Here is a 15184-nt window from a genome sequence, read left to right as displayed (position 1 = left end):
CCCTGCGTGTATTGTATATGTAGGCATAGCATGCCTGCAAGTTTCCAGTAAATAGGCTATATCGCAGACTGCATACGATGGAAGCTCCATTAAAGGTGCACTATCTAACGTTGAGTGTGTCAGAGAAGTGAACATTTTCTAAGTTCACATAACTGAATTAAAAAAATTAATCCTTGGAACACTGTTTGAAGTTAGAAAGCTACCCGAAATGTTACTGTTTCCCTGTTGTTAACACAACAGGGCCAACGGTTTGTTAACAAACATAGTCTAGTCTCATTTGGTTCCAGTGCATCAAAATGATTTCACATTTTGATTTATAATTAGCCTATATTCAATGCTAAAAAAAGCATATGGAGAATTTTTTTTTAATGTTGTTGCTTAATCACATCCATATTGACGCCATATCAGTGATGAGGGGTACTGCGTAGACATTTCTACATTTAAACTGGTTTTTAAGGTTGGGTAACATAGGGTAAGATAGTGAAACTTGACAATATATATGGAGCAAGCTGAAACTTTCATCCCCTATTGTTTACTATTGTAGTTACCCATGTGAGTATTTTGGCACACACAATAACATAGTACAGCAGTAGATGGCGCTGTCACACACGTTTTTGGATGGCTCACATGGTCAGCAGGCTGTCAAATACCCAAAAACAATGGACTCCTTCCAAAAATGTTTTTCAGGACATGATTTCTTTCTGGTCTCATTGGTAAGATAGCGTGACCCTGATGATGCAGCTGTCCTGGTTAAAATGCACCTAAGCACTGTACTGATACTGTTGGCTGCTCACGTCGCATGACAGTCATTCATGAGGAATTGCAGAGCATGGTCAGTTACCAAGCATCATCCCTCGAGATCAAAGTGTCAAGTTGTTTAAAAGCACTTCAGCATAGAAGCTGCATACATACAAACAAGCAGGAGCTCAGCTTGACATGAGAAGGGCCACTGATTTGACTCAATAAATAAGCCTAAAAACCAGTGTCGTGGAATTGGGAAGTGATTGTGGTGGAATACGGAAGTGATTGGGAATGCAATTGTGTTTGAAATTAAGAAAAGTCCTTAATCTTGCAAGCGCTACCTCCAGTTTAAAGCTGCCCATGAATAAGAATGTCCTCTTGGGCAGCCTGCCTGACTTTGAGCACAAAATAGACCTTCATCTGAGGTTCATATGGGCATGACTGACCTAATCCTACAAAAACTGAAGTCCATGTGACGGTGCCAAGGGCAATTGTGTACAACTGTGGTGGGACTTGCAGTATGTGAAGCGTATCCCATGTAGTGAACTATACTTGAGCCCTTTAAACGGCCTGTTCTACATGTCTGGACTGTAAATATGACACATCGTGCAACTTGATTTTGCTACCTAACTTTTAAAAGCGTTGTATTACAAAGAGGCAGGCCTATATTGTGATTAGCTCGGCTCCAAACGATGGGGCTGAAGCGAACGTAGAGCCTTGTAAAAGGGATTATGGCACTGAGGAGCCATGTTCCAGCTGCCATGGATCTGCTCATATCACACTGCCCAGATCGGGTCCACTAAGGAGGGGGCTTTGATTGATTCATCGTGTGTAGGCATTCCAACACCATGCCAGCTGCACGTCACGCACAATGGTGAGACTGTGCCTGTGGCTGCCCAAACGACAGCTGCCCTCAGCCGCCCCTTGGTGCTCCGAAAGGTGATTAAAGACCCCCAGACGGACACACAATGAAAAATAGGTTACGGTACATCATAGATGCACTCAAATTATTATCACTCAAAAAGAGGAATCCCCTTTGTAGTTTGTTGCTGCTGTAGAATCGCTATCATCAACATCATGTAATGTTGTCAGACCCATTAAACATTTTTTAGAAGTTCTTGTGTTCTCAAGCTAGACTTTTTTAGATTAAAAATAGATATAAAATCCTAAATGAAAAATGGCGGTCTGAACCATAGATCCCCCCAAGCTGTATACTCAGCTGTCCTCTCATGTAGTCTGTTACACAATTGCAGTTAGATGATGTGATTGTCGGGAAGTGGCTTGGATACGTTTATGTAGACGACCACATGTCTGGGACAAAGGATATTATTTGGGGTAATTGTTTTGTTTTTGAGTTATAAAATGCAAAACCTCATATACAGCATAATGATATGGGATGGAATTCACCAATATTATATTTAAGCATGCAGTGGAGCAGTAGTCCAGCTTTTTCTCTTGCCCCAGCTCTCTTTACTAAGGTGATATGTGTTACTAATAGTTGCATAAAGTTAGTGAAACAGACTCTGGCCCAGTGAAAGTCTCTGTAATCTCCTACAGCTACGCCTAGTCTGTCAGCCCAGCCCTTAAAACTCAGGCCTGCCATCCCACCTGTCAGCATTTGCACACATTGCGTCACCCATCTGACCCTGCCGAGCCACACTTTGACACATTTGCTTAGTGGTGAGTTTTACCTACTTTATAGCCAGCACATGTGGTGTCTGTCTGTTGCTATGCCTTGACATAGGCAACAGGAGTTGACCAACTGCAGCATAGCTCTCTGCAAGTCAACAACAACTGCGAAGACCAACTGTTGTTCGGTATTCTTGGGCAGGCCCAATGATGGAAGAGCTTTGCAATGCTTTGTGGCAGAGAAAAACACAGCCTCTACTTAGAAATGGCTCATTCGGTTAACCTTTTTCTTTACCGTGGCTCATAAAAATCCTTAGTGTGCTGTTATTATGCACAGTAAAAGCAACTCCATGCTAAATGCACCAGTAAATGAAAGGAGAGGGGGAAAAAAAGCTTTGTACATGTTGACGTGAAAAACAAGTACTATTATAGTTTAGTCAAATTTTGCACTGTTATTTCGCGCCTTCATTCTTCATCAGTCAATGTATGAAACTGACTGTCTTTATCGTGCTTAAGACTACAATGAGCACACTCCTCAGGGTCCTTCCAAACTTTCTATGTATTTCAATTTCCATAAGCCCATGGCAAGGTAAAGCAGTGTTGCTGTAGAGCCCGGTCATTGTGCTGTTGTGGCAATTGTCCCAAAAATCAGTAATACTCAGACATACTTAAGTCTACAATAACAAATGCTACTATAGAGAAAAGTGCTTTCACCAGCTGAGGTCAGTGCATTGCTACACCATGTGGAGATATTCCCCGGATGTTTAACGTTCTGATTTGACTTCCGCTATAGCTGGATTAGGTCAACAGCGTTAAGCAGTCCAGAATGATGTCATAGAGCATGATCTAACTTTGTGGCCAGATGATTGAATCATACATTTTCCTTTAATTTGGGGGTTATAAAATGAACAGTGCTCCTCTGTGTGTGTGTGTGTGTGTGTGTGTGTGTGTGTGTGTGTGTGTGTGTGTGTGTGTGTGTGTGTGTGTGTGTGTGTGTTTTTTTAAAAGAAGACGATTGGTATTCGCCTTAGGTCATTTTCTCGCTCATGGTTCATTTGACTTGCTCTGAATTAGGAGTTAAATTGGTACTTTGTAGCAGCCTTTTATTGGTTAGGCTGTGTTTCCAATTACCAATTAACCAACTTTAACCGACTTTATAAGCAAAATCATGTGGCCTTGCAAGGATTGAATATTGGATAGAGTTTAAAATCCTAAACAGATGATTGATTTAATAAAGGATCATTTCCACTCTGGGCAAAACATGCAAAAATGCTTTGGGCAGTAGTCAGGGTTGGTAAGAGTTGGCTCAAAATCAATTGAATACAGGCAGCCTAAGAGAATATCATACAGTGGTCTGTTCAATAAAGACTAATATGGCTGTTTTTATCATATTTTCTATCAGCGATTGATTATGCCTGCCATATGGTGAGTTCAGTGAAGCGCAAACTTGTTGGGTGTTTCAAGCTCCATTGAAACTTTAGTCCTAAGGCTTGTTCTTCTCTTTGGAGCATGCTACCATTAAACAGACCAGGGTGTTGTTATTGTGCAGTTGTTTAGTGTTTGTGGTGGTCTTCGGTTGTGTATTTGTGGCTCTCTCACCTCCCCAAATAAAACCAAATTAAGGGTAGGAAACACTCCTGGTTTCAATTCAAAAGCACAAGGGGCAAATGGGAAAGTTCCCTTAAGCCTCTACAATCTCACTTGGGGTTTGTAAAAAGGTTGTTTCCACGCATGTTTGCCATCTGCGCCCATACTAACCAGTCTCCCACCAGTCTCCCTACACCGTTTTATTCTGTTGGTTTTCTGTTCCCATTGAAACTGATAAAAATAATGACAAGTCCACAGGGTCTTTCAGATTGACTGCAACAGGCCACATCAAAAAGTACTTTAATCTGAGCCACGTTAATTATTGTGGCTTGCTTTTCTATTTTTGCCCCTCCTTCCCCCGCACAGTTGGGACAGTTGTTTCTTGGCTTGCACAGCACCTGTCCCAAACCCAATTGTTATCCCACACCCTATCTGAAGACACTTGCACCTGCTCCTCCTATCACCCCCCCCCCCCCCCCCACACACACACACACACACACACAGACACACACACACACACACACACACACACATGATGCAGGCTCTTTGTTTTCTTAATATTTTGAACCTGCGATAGTCAAATGTTGTCTCTTTGAACCCATGTGCTTTTCACAATCCAGACATCTGAGCAACAATCTACGTCAAAACAGACAGCAGTCTGGGTTATTCTCCCAGTGAATAGGACTTTGTAAGCACCAATAATCAGCAATGGGAACACTTTCTGCTTGTCATTGGCAACCAGCAAGGTCATTTGAAAGTAAAACATCAAAAGTTCTTTATGAAACCACAACAAGAGCCCCCAGGTCTAATCTTTTGATGGCACCACAGTTGTTCAGGTTCACAAAGAGGGACTGTAAATTTCCAAAATGATATAACGTCTGCTTCAAATTCCATTTTCCTTCTCATGTGTTTCAAACTGTCATTCTACTCCGGAGACAAATAATGTTTTTGTCACTTGGTTCTATTTGTAAGAGTATACCACTGGTGTTAGTCTGTTATTGTGTCAGCTGAATTTTTAGCATCAACAAGCCATGCATAGCTCAGACTGGTGTCAGCAATGAGCTCATCCATTCCAGTAACAGGAGGTGACATGAGGGAAGCAAACAATAACGCGGAACTTTCAGGTAGGTCCAGCTTGTTATGTAAAGGCCTCAAAGCCAACTTCTACCTCGAAGCAGAAAAAAAAGAACCATTCTTCTTCCTTGTATTGAATCCAGACTGTTTTGACTATTCAAAGTGAGATAAAACGAGTGTTGTTGACCCCACTGCGTCAGAACATCTGTGAGAGTTTTTCAAACTTGTCTGTGTCTTTATTGGTATTTTCTTATTTACCTCCAATTAAGAAAATGACAGAGAAGAATTACCTCAACCAAAACATTAAACCAATCTGCAACCCAATAGCGGTGCTCAAAAATGACTCAAGATGTACTTTGGCTTGCCTACATTTTTCCATTTGCCCGAAGCACTCAGATGAAACAGTTTTCTTTGGTTGTGCCGTTACTCTGAAGTGAAGTTTTGAAGCAAATCGCGATCACAGAGCAGATCCATCATGCGTCTGGACATGTAAATGTTTAAATTTAAATATGCACCTCTCGATTCTGTGTTTGTGCATTCAAACTGTTTAACAAGCCTCTGTGCTTGGCAACACATGGCGTCTTAAATGTCAAGCACACACAAGCAGGCAATGTACTCCAGGCAGTCTGGATCACATGATTAAAGTTCCTGAATGTGATTAATAAATCACACTGCCAGGTCAACAAAGCTTCCAAAATAAAGGCTTGAAGGGACCCAACCTGCCGCTGGAATGACATCAGAGGTCAAATGTTAAGCCTCCCTCTCACGGTGATTGATACTGTTGGAGAGCGCAGAAATAAGGTACAGCTTTTTTCTGTTATTCCACCTTTGATATGGGGAAATTGCTTCCTGCTGCCGGAGCACAGTTGCCATGTGAACCTATGATGTCACATGATGGAGTGACCTCATCCCGCCATTCAGCTTGACTGCCACCTGAGGGTGGCTTCTAATTGCACTGAGAAAAAAGCACAATAAAGGCCTTTATGACACAGTGTGTCCCTGCATACAGTGCTTTCCACACTGGAACACTGAGCATGGCAGACACTGCTTTCTACACAGCTTTATTAGACTCTGTTTTAATAAAAGATTTAAAGGTAGAGTCAGTTATTCTGGGGTACACTTTTTGTCAAAATAAATGAATATCTCATAATCTCCGCTATCAGTCCTTAGAACTGAAGACTGCTGAAATAACATTTTCGACCTGATGATGATACTCGATTAAAAGTTAAGGCATCCTGAAGTTACTACAATTTGTCCACAGGGGGATGTGAATATGTGATTGTGTGTTATACAAATCATGGTGTTCCATCCAATAATTGCCAAGATATTTCCCTACATACCAAAAATATCAGCCTTATAGGTGGAGTAAGAAGAAGAGTCAGGGGATTCATCCACTGGGGACCACAATCAATGTCAATGTATGATGTACACACTTCCATAACAATACAGACCGACTTTGCCATCCCTAGAGGACTGCAGCTAGCATGGCAAAAAATGTATTTGTAAAAAATGTATTATTTTTGTTCCAAAACTTTTTCAGTAGCCTACAACCAAGAATTCTTTTTCAGTGACCCTTATACTTGTGTGAGAACAAATGGATGCCAATCTGTCATCCACTGGCCTCCAGAAGTAGAAACACAAACTAACTGTGAAGTGGATACATTTGATCATCTACAAATTCCCACGCAGACCTGTTACTTGACTTGCTTCACTTAGCAAGCCTGAATGTTTACTCTAAATTATCAGCTTTTTGAAGAGCCAGTGAAAGCCTCTTTTTGATCTTGAGCGTTCATAACTTCTCCAGAATCACTGTTTCCCAACTGCACTGTCTGGTGTATTTTTCTAATGTCGGGGCTAATTATTGTGGTAGGACATTTGGAGACAAAACAAAGGCCCTCCTGTCTTAAAGCCAGGTCCGGCTCCTGCTTTTATATTTTTACAAAGTAACCGACACACTGTTTCTTCTCATGATACCACCCTGCAGCCAAAGCTGGAGGCTGAATAGAACAAATATTACGGGGTTTGCGTGTTTGCATGGAGGAATGCTGCTGGAGGAGGCCAGAGATCATTGTATTATTGATGTCTGAGCAGCCATGACAACCACCTATAAACGTGTCCTATAACATTCCAAGACATTAAGGAATCCTTTAAACATAGTGGCCTTGTTGTCTTTCTTGGAACAATGGCGCTACAGTTGAGTAGATTTGATATATATGCGTCACGGCAGACGGTTGAGCTTCATTGTCTCTGCTTGCCTCTCTCTCTGCTGCGGAGACAAACTTGGCACTCTGTCTCTGTAAACAATGAGTACCGACTGACTGAGATGGCATTTTATTGCCCATGATGTCATCCAAACGCTCACACACTTGCTCGGGCTCCTCATAGTTGCGATAAGAGCGGACATGTTCAGAAGAAGCATGTGAAACGGGACTCCCAGTCTGAACACAGGTGTGTGTGAACGTCAGCTGATAAGCATGCAGTCTCATTAGGTCAACTATAGCCTCAGGTGTTCTCCTAAACTAGGCGTCAGAACTATCTCAGTATCAAATCAGTGATTAAAGGGTTTGGAGCTCCAGTTGACAAGTTTCATGGCTGCATCATTTGTGTTTATAAGAAGTTTCGATTGAAGTTGAAGGCTACACACTATGTTGCAACTCGCTCCTATACGGAATTGATTTGGGATGGGTGAAACTTCCATGTGAGGAATCCATGTGGACATCATGCAGTAAATGCAGAAAATGTGTCTTGTTCGTAATTTGTTTGTGTTATCCCTTGGTCCATAAAGTGCAGCTGTCATGTTGTTCCATTCAAGCACAAATCATTTCATTGTTAATGCTGTGTATGAGCTTCAGAGGCTGAGGTACAAAGGCCCACAGGCGAGCCATCTGAGAGAGAGAGAGGCTAGGTCATTGTCAAGATGTGGGATCGGGCTTGTGAGCTAAGAACAAAGGAATTTTAAGCTATTTGGATCAGCGGATAAGCATTGATACACATTTACGACTTCACAGTGTCATCGGCGCAATGCCCCCGCAGCCTTGTAGATTGTATTACATGTTCATTCACAACTTTTCTCTCTCGATGAGTTTCTTTCTATCTAAAAAAAAGTTTAAAAAGTAACTTAAAATATTGCTTTTTAAGACTTTCATTATGAGATAGTGTGTTCTGGATCCGTTTTGCCTGCTTGTTAAAACGTCAGTATAGGGTGTAGGCCACAGGGAAGATTATTACATCTTGGGGATTCAACATATAACCCCACAATTTATGTTATACATGTATAACTAATAAAAACAGATTTGATTCAAATGAGTTAACAAGTACATTTTAGTTGAAATCAAATGAATCAAGGATGTTTTTGTGTGGAATGTTAAGCTGGAGCAGCGTCCAGTCGTGGGGTTAGATATCTCTGGATGCTGTCTGGTTACTTCAAAAGCTCCGGCACTGCATGCCTGACATGTGACACAACACATGTGAAGCAAGTATTTACATTTTTTCTAACCCTTTCATATCAACCAAAAAAAGATATTCTTCAAATATTCCCTTTTTTTTCTGATCGTGATCCAGAGCGAAAAAACTCAACCTTATCTGCACTGAAACTTGACCGGCCGGCCAATCATGCCTTTGTGATGACACACACCCAGTGGAAAAGTACAGACCCCCTCTAGCTCCCATGCATATTCTCTCCTCCACCGCAACTATCACTCTCCTTTCATGCGGGCAGCCTCGGTGACATCACCCCTCGTACGACTCCTTCCAAGTCGTATTTACTGACTCTAGTAAAATGAAAGATATCTAACAAGGGCGATCACCGACCGGGGGCCTGCGGTGAGGAAGCATCGGGCTTTTATTATCATCTTGGGAGGCAGTGATATCAGCCATCAGGGCCAGAACCGGCTTGTCTTCAACAGCCGTAATCAAAGGTGCACGTTAAGGAAGATGGCACAGATGAAGGGCTGAGGTCTAAATGATTCGTTACGGATGTGGGAAGCACGGTTAAACATTATGCACAAGATGTGAGCAAGAGAGAGCCGCGTGGAGGGAGTAAGGACTACCAGGGTAAACAACATGAGGAAGGTGTTACAGTAGCTTAATCTGACTCGGGTTGGCAGAGGTGGGACACCTGGTTCAAATCTAACCTGACAGTGACTCTGTGAGCAAACAACTTTCCATCCTTTATAAATGTTTACAGGCTAAGTGGAAAACAGAGGTTAGACACACAAAGCCTTGGGTTCAACAAGAAAGAGCTTTCATACATTTGAATGAAATTCTTGCACTATATATATTATTCGGCAAAACAAATCCTACATGATGATGTGCAAAATATCTTGCTCATAGTGTTAGTAGAAGTAGAAACGTAGGTGACTTCACATTATGAGAAGTTGGAAATGACTATCCTGTCTGTGAGTTAGGTAAAGAGCTTGAGCCAGAAGGCTTAGCTTAGCTTAGCATAAAGACTTTCTCCAAAACATGAAAATAAGTTTACCAGCGCTTGTAAAGCCCATGCAGCATTTTAAAAGGTGAGCTGAAGCCAAGCTGACTGTTTTCCTGCCTTTATGATAAGCTAGTCCAATTACCTCCTGGCTCCAACTCAGTAATTACTCCAATAAGTATTTCTAAAAGTCAAGGAACTCCTCCAACAATGCTGCCTGGTTCTACCTGCAATTCTGTGTGTTGTGTGATATCTGTGTTTACAATGGGTCTCCATGTGAGTATTTCTCAGGAGACAAGCCAAAATAGCACCTTCTCTTGATTTATTTGCTGAAGCAAATGACTTAAAACACCAAACTGCTTTCACACATTCCTCTGACATAAGATGCTTCACGGGTAAACATCTTGCATGAACAAAACTCAAAATGCTAAGTTTGTTACGCTACCAAAGACGGAAATACATTTGTTCGATTGTGTTGTTTTTAGGGGAGATTCAAGTAATACTCTAGGGCAGGGGTGTCCAAACTACGGCCCGCCCGCTTTTTATTGGCCCGCGGCCGATTTAAAAAATATAATGTAATATGGCCCTTTGGAAACATTTTTTTTTTTTTTCTTTTGCATTTCTTAGTTAACCCACTAGTGCAGGGGGGTGTCAAACACTGATTGATTGGCCCGTGGCACATTTTAAAAATATAATGTAATATGTAATTTTTAAATAATTTAAATGCACTCATCATATTACTGAGAAATATGTCCCATAAAAGAAAAAGAGCAACAAGCCCATCCCAGAGGACCCTGCATAATATTTTATTTTAAATTAATATTATTATGGAAAATCTATGTGTCCTTCTCCAATAGCTTCTAATTCATCTGACCACAGTGTCTCCATTTTTTTTCATACAAAATTCTTCAGCCTTAGCCTCTTAATTTCCCTCTCAAAGTGCACCAGATTCATGCATTTCACTTTAAAAACTTTAAAAAATCTCCCGGGGGGGCATACCCCCGGACCCCCCTAGGAGGGTCGGGACCTCGGCTGGATACTATTTTCACCCTGCTGGACATTGGACGCAAAGGCAGAAAACACTGGGTGTATCATTGGCATATAAACAAGAGGGGAAATGTGTCTGTTTAATGTGCAAGGAAAGTGTTGCCGTGAAGAAGGATTACAATTTACGAAGACACTATGAAACTAAACATCAGAGCAGCTACATGTCCTGATAAATGTGTTATTTTTGCAAAGTGGCCCGGCCCTTCGTAGATTTTTCTGTATGTGGCCCTCAGTGAAAAAAGTTTGGACACCCCTGCTCTAGGGGTATATTCAACATGGTTGCCAACAGCAGTCTGATGACCAATGCTACTTTAATTTGTCATACCTAATCGGTTTAATGTAAATGTGTTACAGCCAGGGTTAGAAGAGTTAATTCACTGGGGTCAATCTGTTATCAAGAGCCAAAACAGCTCTCAGTGGGCTGGTTTGCCTTTCCACAACATGACTTGCAAAAAGATATGATTCATTATATTTCTTTCCTGGTGAACAAGGATCCTGAATTAAAAATAACTCACATTTCCAATCGTCCAAATGGAAAACGACTGACATTGTGGCACATTGTGGTGCCACAGTCACTCAGTGAGTCAGAGTACCCACTACACACATAAAACCCCACACTTTTAGAGCCACTTACACTGCAACATGAGGAAATGGCTCTTTAAAGTTAGCAATACCCCTTGTACTCCACCCATCCAGCCTTCCGTGAGCACCACCCAGCCTGGGCAGAATCTATCTCTGATTTCAAGCTGTAACAAATTTAAACTCTTCCTTGGATGACCTCATCAAGAAACCAGAGCCCTTTTTTAAAAGCATCATTAACCGCGTCGTCTCCGGGGCTACCTCTGTCATGTGGAGCCCTGCTGAGTGACTGTTGTCCCACAGTCTGCTGCTTTAGCCCTACTTCAAACAGCTCAGTAACGCTGGAGACAGACGGATACATTTCTTTAAAAAATTTGCTATTTCGAAATGTTTTGCACAAATACCAAAAGCAGTGTTTGAAAAACATGCAATAACCTAATTTTCATTACATTGACTGGCTTTTGTTTGAAGTGGCTGAGCTTCCTCTGAGAGCCGTGGGACCAGGTGCGGGCCGGGGGTCACGTCAGAGGGCAGCAGAGTGAAGAGTGAGAGTTCCTTTTTTGGGAAAGCTTTCACCGGGGGGGGGACTCTTCCTTCCCTGTGCGCCCTGCAAATATTTTCTCTGCTGTCTGCTCATCTGCTGTCTATAATCCCTAGCTCTGCCTGACACACGTACGCCACCCGTGCCATTCCAGTCAATCCACCCCGACATATGTGCTCCGTTGAACCCCCGGCCACCACTATCAAGGAATGACAAGGGGTCATCATCTGTTTGACTGTTATTTGCACTCCCCCACCCCCCACCCCAACCCATCCCACACACACTTGCCGTGCCAGCAGCTCTGATGTTTAAGTCGCAAAAATGACACGGCTGTTCTGTTCCATTCAGCTGTAACCTGTGAGACAACTGCTCCTTGGCTGATGGGAAAAAGAGGAAGCTCGAAGCTGAGGAGAACACTCTCACTCCTGGACTGACAGCGCTCACATGAGCCCCTGAAGCCGATACTTATACAGATTTTACCCTGGAGTTTTTTTTTATCTGCTGCCTGTGAAAGATTTTTTTGTTTGGCTTGCGCTGGAACAGAGCAGAACACCTCAGGGCTGAATCTGTTTCTTTTGCACTTGAAGGTGGAGGTAAGGCGGAGGCAGCGTGAGTGTGTGTGTGTGTGTGTGTTTGAGCGGAGGACATTACCTCATAGAGGATAAGCTTGTGATTGAAGAGGTCTGACAGAGGTCTCTCCCTCCGACTACATTACTCCTCGCCTCTTATCTGGGCAGATTTTTGTGTCCGGGGTTCAGAGGGGAAGTTTTTGACAGCCAGGCTTTACAGCCCCCCTCTCTCCGCTCTGTCGGCCCTGACGGAGAGAAAGAGAGCGAGAGAGAGAGAGAGTGAGAGAGAGAGAGTGAGTGAGAGGTGGTGACTTCATCTCCTCTCTTAACCAGCCCTCCTCTTTCCCTCCTCCTTTTTCGGAGCTTTCCTCTTTTTTTTTTTTTTTTTTTTTAACTTTGCACAGTCAGGCAGCATGCCAGTTTTCATCTTGCTGCGGTCCCTGGTTATCAGGCTCCTCAGTAGCAAACTGGCAGGCTCGGTGGCACAGTTCCTCAGGAGAAGCCTCTCGACAGGCTTTGCCCATCTTGGCACGGCGCTGCGCCACGTCTGGGACCGCATTCGATCCCAGGAGTCCAAGGAAGCCGTCCTGGGCTGCGTGCTGTGCATTCTCAACATGCACAAGAAGCAGGAGAACAACTGAGCTCTCTCTCTCTCTCGCTCTCTCTCCCACTTGCCTGCTGTAAAAAGAGACTGGACAAAACACAACTGGTGAGCGAGCAGAGCGCACAGAGGAATGTGACAGACTGTCTTTTTTTTCTCCCTTTTTTTTCTTTCCAATGCCCATTTGGACTTAGGCATATTTTGTTTTCACTAACTGCACGCCAGCCATGTCTGAGAGCATTGTGAGGAAAGTCCAGCCCTTCACCATCGGGACCAGGCTGTCAGTCCCGGCCGTGCCAAAATGCCAGGACTTTACGCAGGGCTATCTGCAGAGCCAGAGTCTGGACAACTGCACTCTACGGCACAACCTGAACTCGCTCTACCTCAGCCGGTCCGGGGTACGAGCACATGGCCCCTGTCCTCCCGTCTCGCCCGTGGCCAAGCAGGAGACGCACAGACAGGAGGACATGGCCACCGAGGACCACCTGAACCAAAACATTGCGTCTGCCTCCGCCACTGTCTCCAGGTCCATCAAGAAGATCACCATCTCCGGGAGCAAAGACAGGTCAGAGGACAGGGTGTCAGAGGGGCCGGCAGCACAGCTTGCAGGCACAGCTGGGGGGTCCAAGTCTGAAAACACCAATAACAACAACAATGTCACCACATCGGATCCACAGCTGCCAAGGATTGTGGGTGTGAGCTGTGAGAATAAGCCCAATTCTCACCTCAAGGTACTGCACACGCTTTTTTACTAATTAATGCAAGTATCAAATAACCAAACCAAGGAAACAATATCACAGGATTTGTGTTAATATTGCAGTGTAATTTATAAAGAGCTTATTTGAATAAAGGCTTCATTTTTAATTGATAAAGAAAATGTTTTGGTATAGTCCTATTGTAAATATTTTCAAATATAAAGTAAAATATTTTTGTAACATAACTTTTATTTGATAAATCCCTTACTTTGAACAGTTTCACCAAATACAGGCTACAAGCAGAGCAATTACAAATTCAGTGTGGGATGTAGACATTTTGTAAAAAAATTCAACACTCAGTGCCACATAAGCCTACCTGAAGTCACCAGACGGTGTTACACTTGCAGGTGAATTATTTGGGATATTTGAAGTAAAAGTTATTTTAGCCTATTTTTTTTATTTATTTTACGAATGCATCCTAGCAAGAGTTGTAGAATATTCTAGTTGTTCGAAAAAAATATTGGGATATTCGTTTTATAAGGTCTGCATAATTGAAAATGTGCCCTATGTTTGCTTTTTTCGTCTGCCACAATTTGTTCTCATTGTTTCCAACTTGCTCTAGTCTTACTTTAGCTCTTTTGAACGTTTTTAGGTTTTCCTCAGCAAAGACAGCATGGATGAATTTCAGGCCGCACAGGGACAAAGCCTCCAACAGGTGAGACGCCAGCTAGCTAAATTGCTACATTAAAAAAGGACAACTAGCTAACTTAAAACAATTTGCCTACCTTTTGTTTTTTCTATATTTAGGTAAACGAACGTTTAATTCAGAAAAGACAGTGAGTGTCACATGCAGCCTAAAATACCTTTTCGATAATTGTTGTTGTTCATTTTTGATAATAATTCTATGTTTCCCTTAGGCTAATTTGTATGCGGTCTTTATAGGCAGCTGTGGCGTCCATGAAAATCTCGGTGTTTAGGAAGTGAAGTCATGTGCTGTGTTGTCTGCCAAACTTAAAACACTTATTATATTAGCCTATGCATGTGGAGTAAAGTGACAACAGAGGTAGAAAAACGAGTTGTGGGAGCTACATGTCTTTGAACGCCACACAAATAAGTCTGTTGTTACCATATAATAGATATGTTGTTACCTATTGGTTGGCTGTAATTAGCCAAAGTAAAGAAACAAGGGAAAAACAGTACGTCTAGCCTATATCATATGATATTGTCAGAGTCAATGGGCTGTTGGATTTGGCCTGTGATATGTGGAATCACCAACAGAGTGTGTGAGTGTGTTTGTTGGGTTGGGGATGAAGTGCTCTGTTACGACAGACCCCGCGGAGAGGCAGGGCTCACTGGAAAACATGAGGTCAGGGAAGATGTTAACAAAAGAAAAAAGCTCGCTCAAGTCCTCATGCAATGGAGGCTGCTTACAATAACACGGTGACAACACTGGCCCCATTTCCCCTTTTAGGCCCACATCGACATCACCTCTCACTCTGTAACCACAACAGTAGGCCTACGTTTTCCTCCTCTCATATCTTATTCATGCAAACAAAACAAAAATAGCAGCCATAATTGCATGTTGAGGAGGTTTTTGTGGTGCCTTTACCTGTTCAGGTATGAGGTTGTGAACATGATATACCAGGAGTCTCTTTAAAGGTGATATGTTTACATGTGAGCTCTGACAGTTAAAAA

General features: G+C 42.6%; 1 protein-coding gene across 3 annotated transcripts in view; it reads left to right on the top strand.

Moving 5' to 3' along the window:
* The first annotated feature begins 12863 nt into the window (after positions 1 to 12863).
* mymx (myomixer) overlaps positions 12864 to 15184 on the top strand; it is a 29834-nt gene continuing 27513 nt past the window's right edge. For all 3 annotated transcript variants that reach the window (XM_080036352.1, XM_080036351.1, XM_080036350.1), the window contains exons 1-2: positions 12864 to 13525; positions 14142 to 14204. In XM_080036352.1, the coding sequence (XP_079892478.1) occupies positions 13022 to 13525; positions 14142 to 14204 (567 nt within the window). In that variant the 5' untranslated portion in view covers positions 12864 to 13021. The remainder of the gene's footprint in view (positions 13526 to 14141; positions 14205 to 15184) is intronic.

This window comes from Ammodytes marinus (genome assembly GCF_949987685.1).
Source record: "Ammodytes marinus genome assembly, chromosome: 11".
Lineage (NCBI taxonomy): Eukaryota > Metazoa > Chordata > Actinopteri > Uranoscopiformes > Ammodytidae > Ammodytes > Ammodytes marinus.
This window is presented reverse-complemented; position numbering and strand designations above follow the sequence as displayed.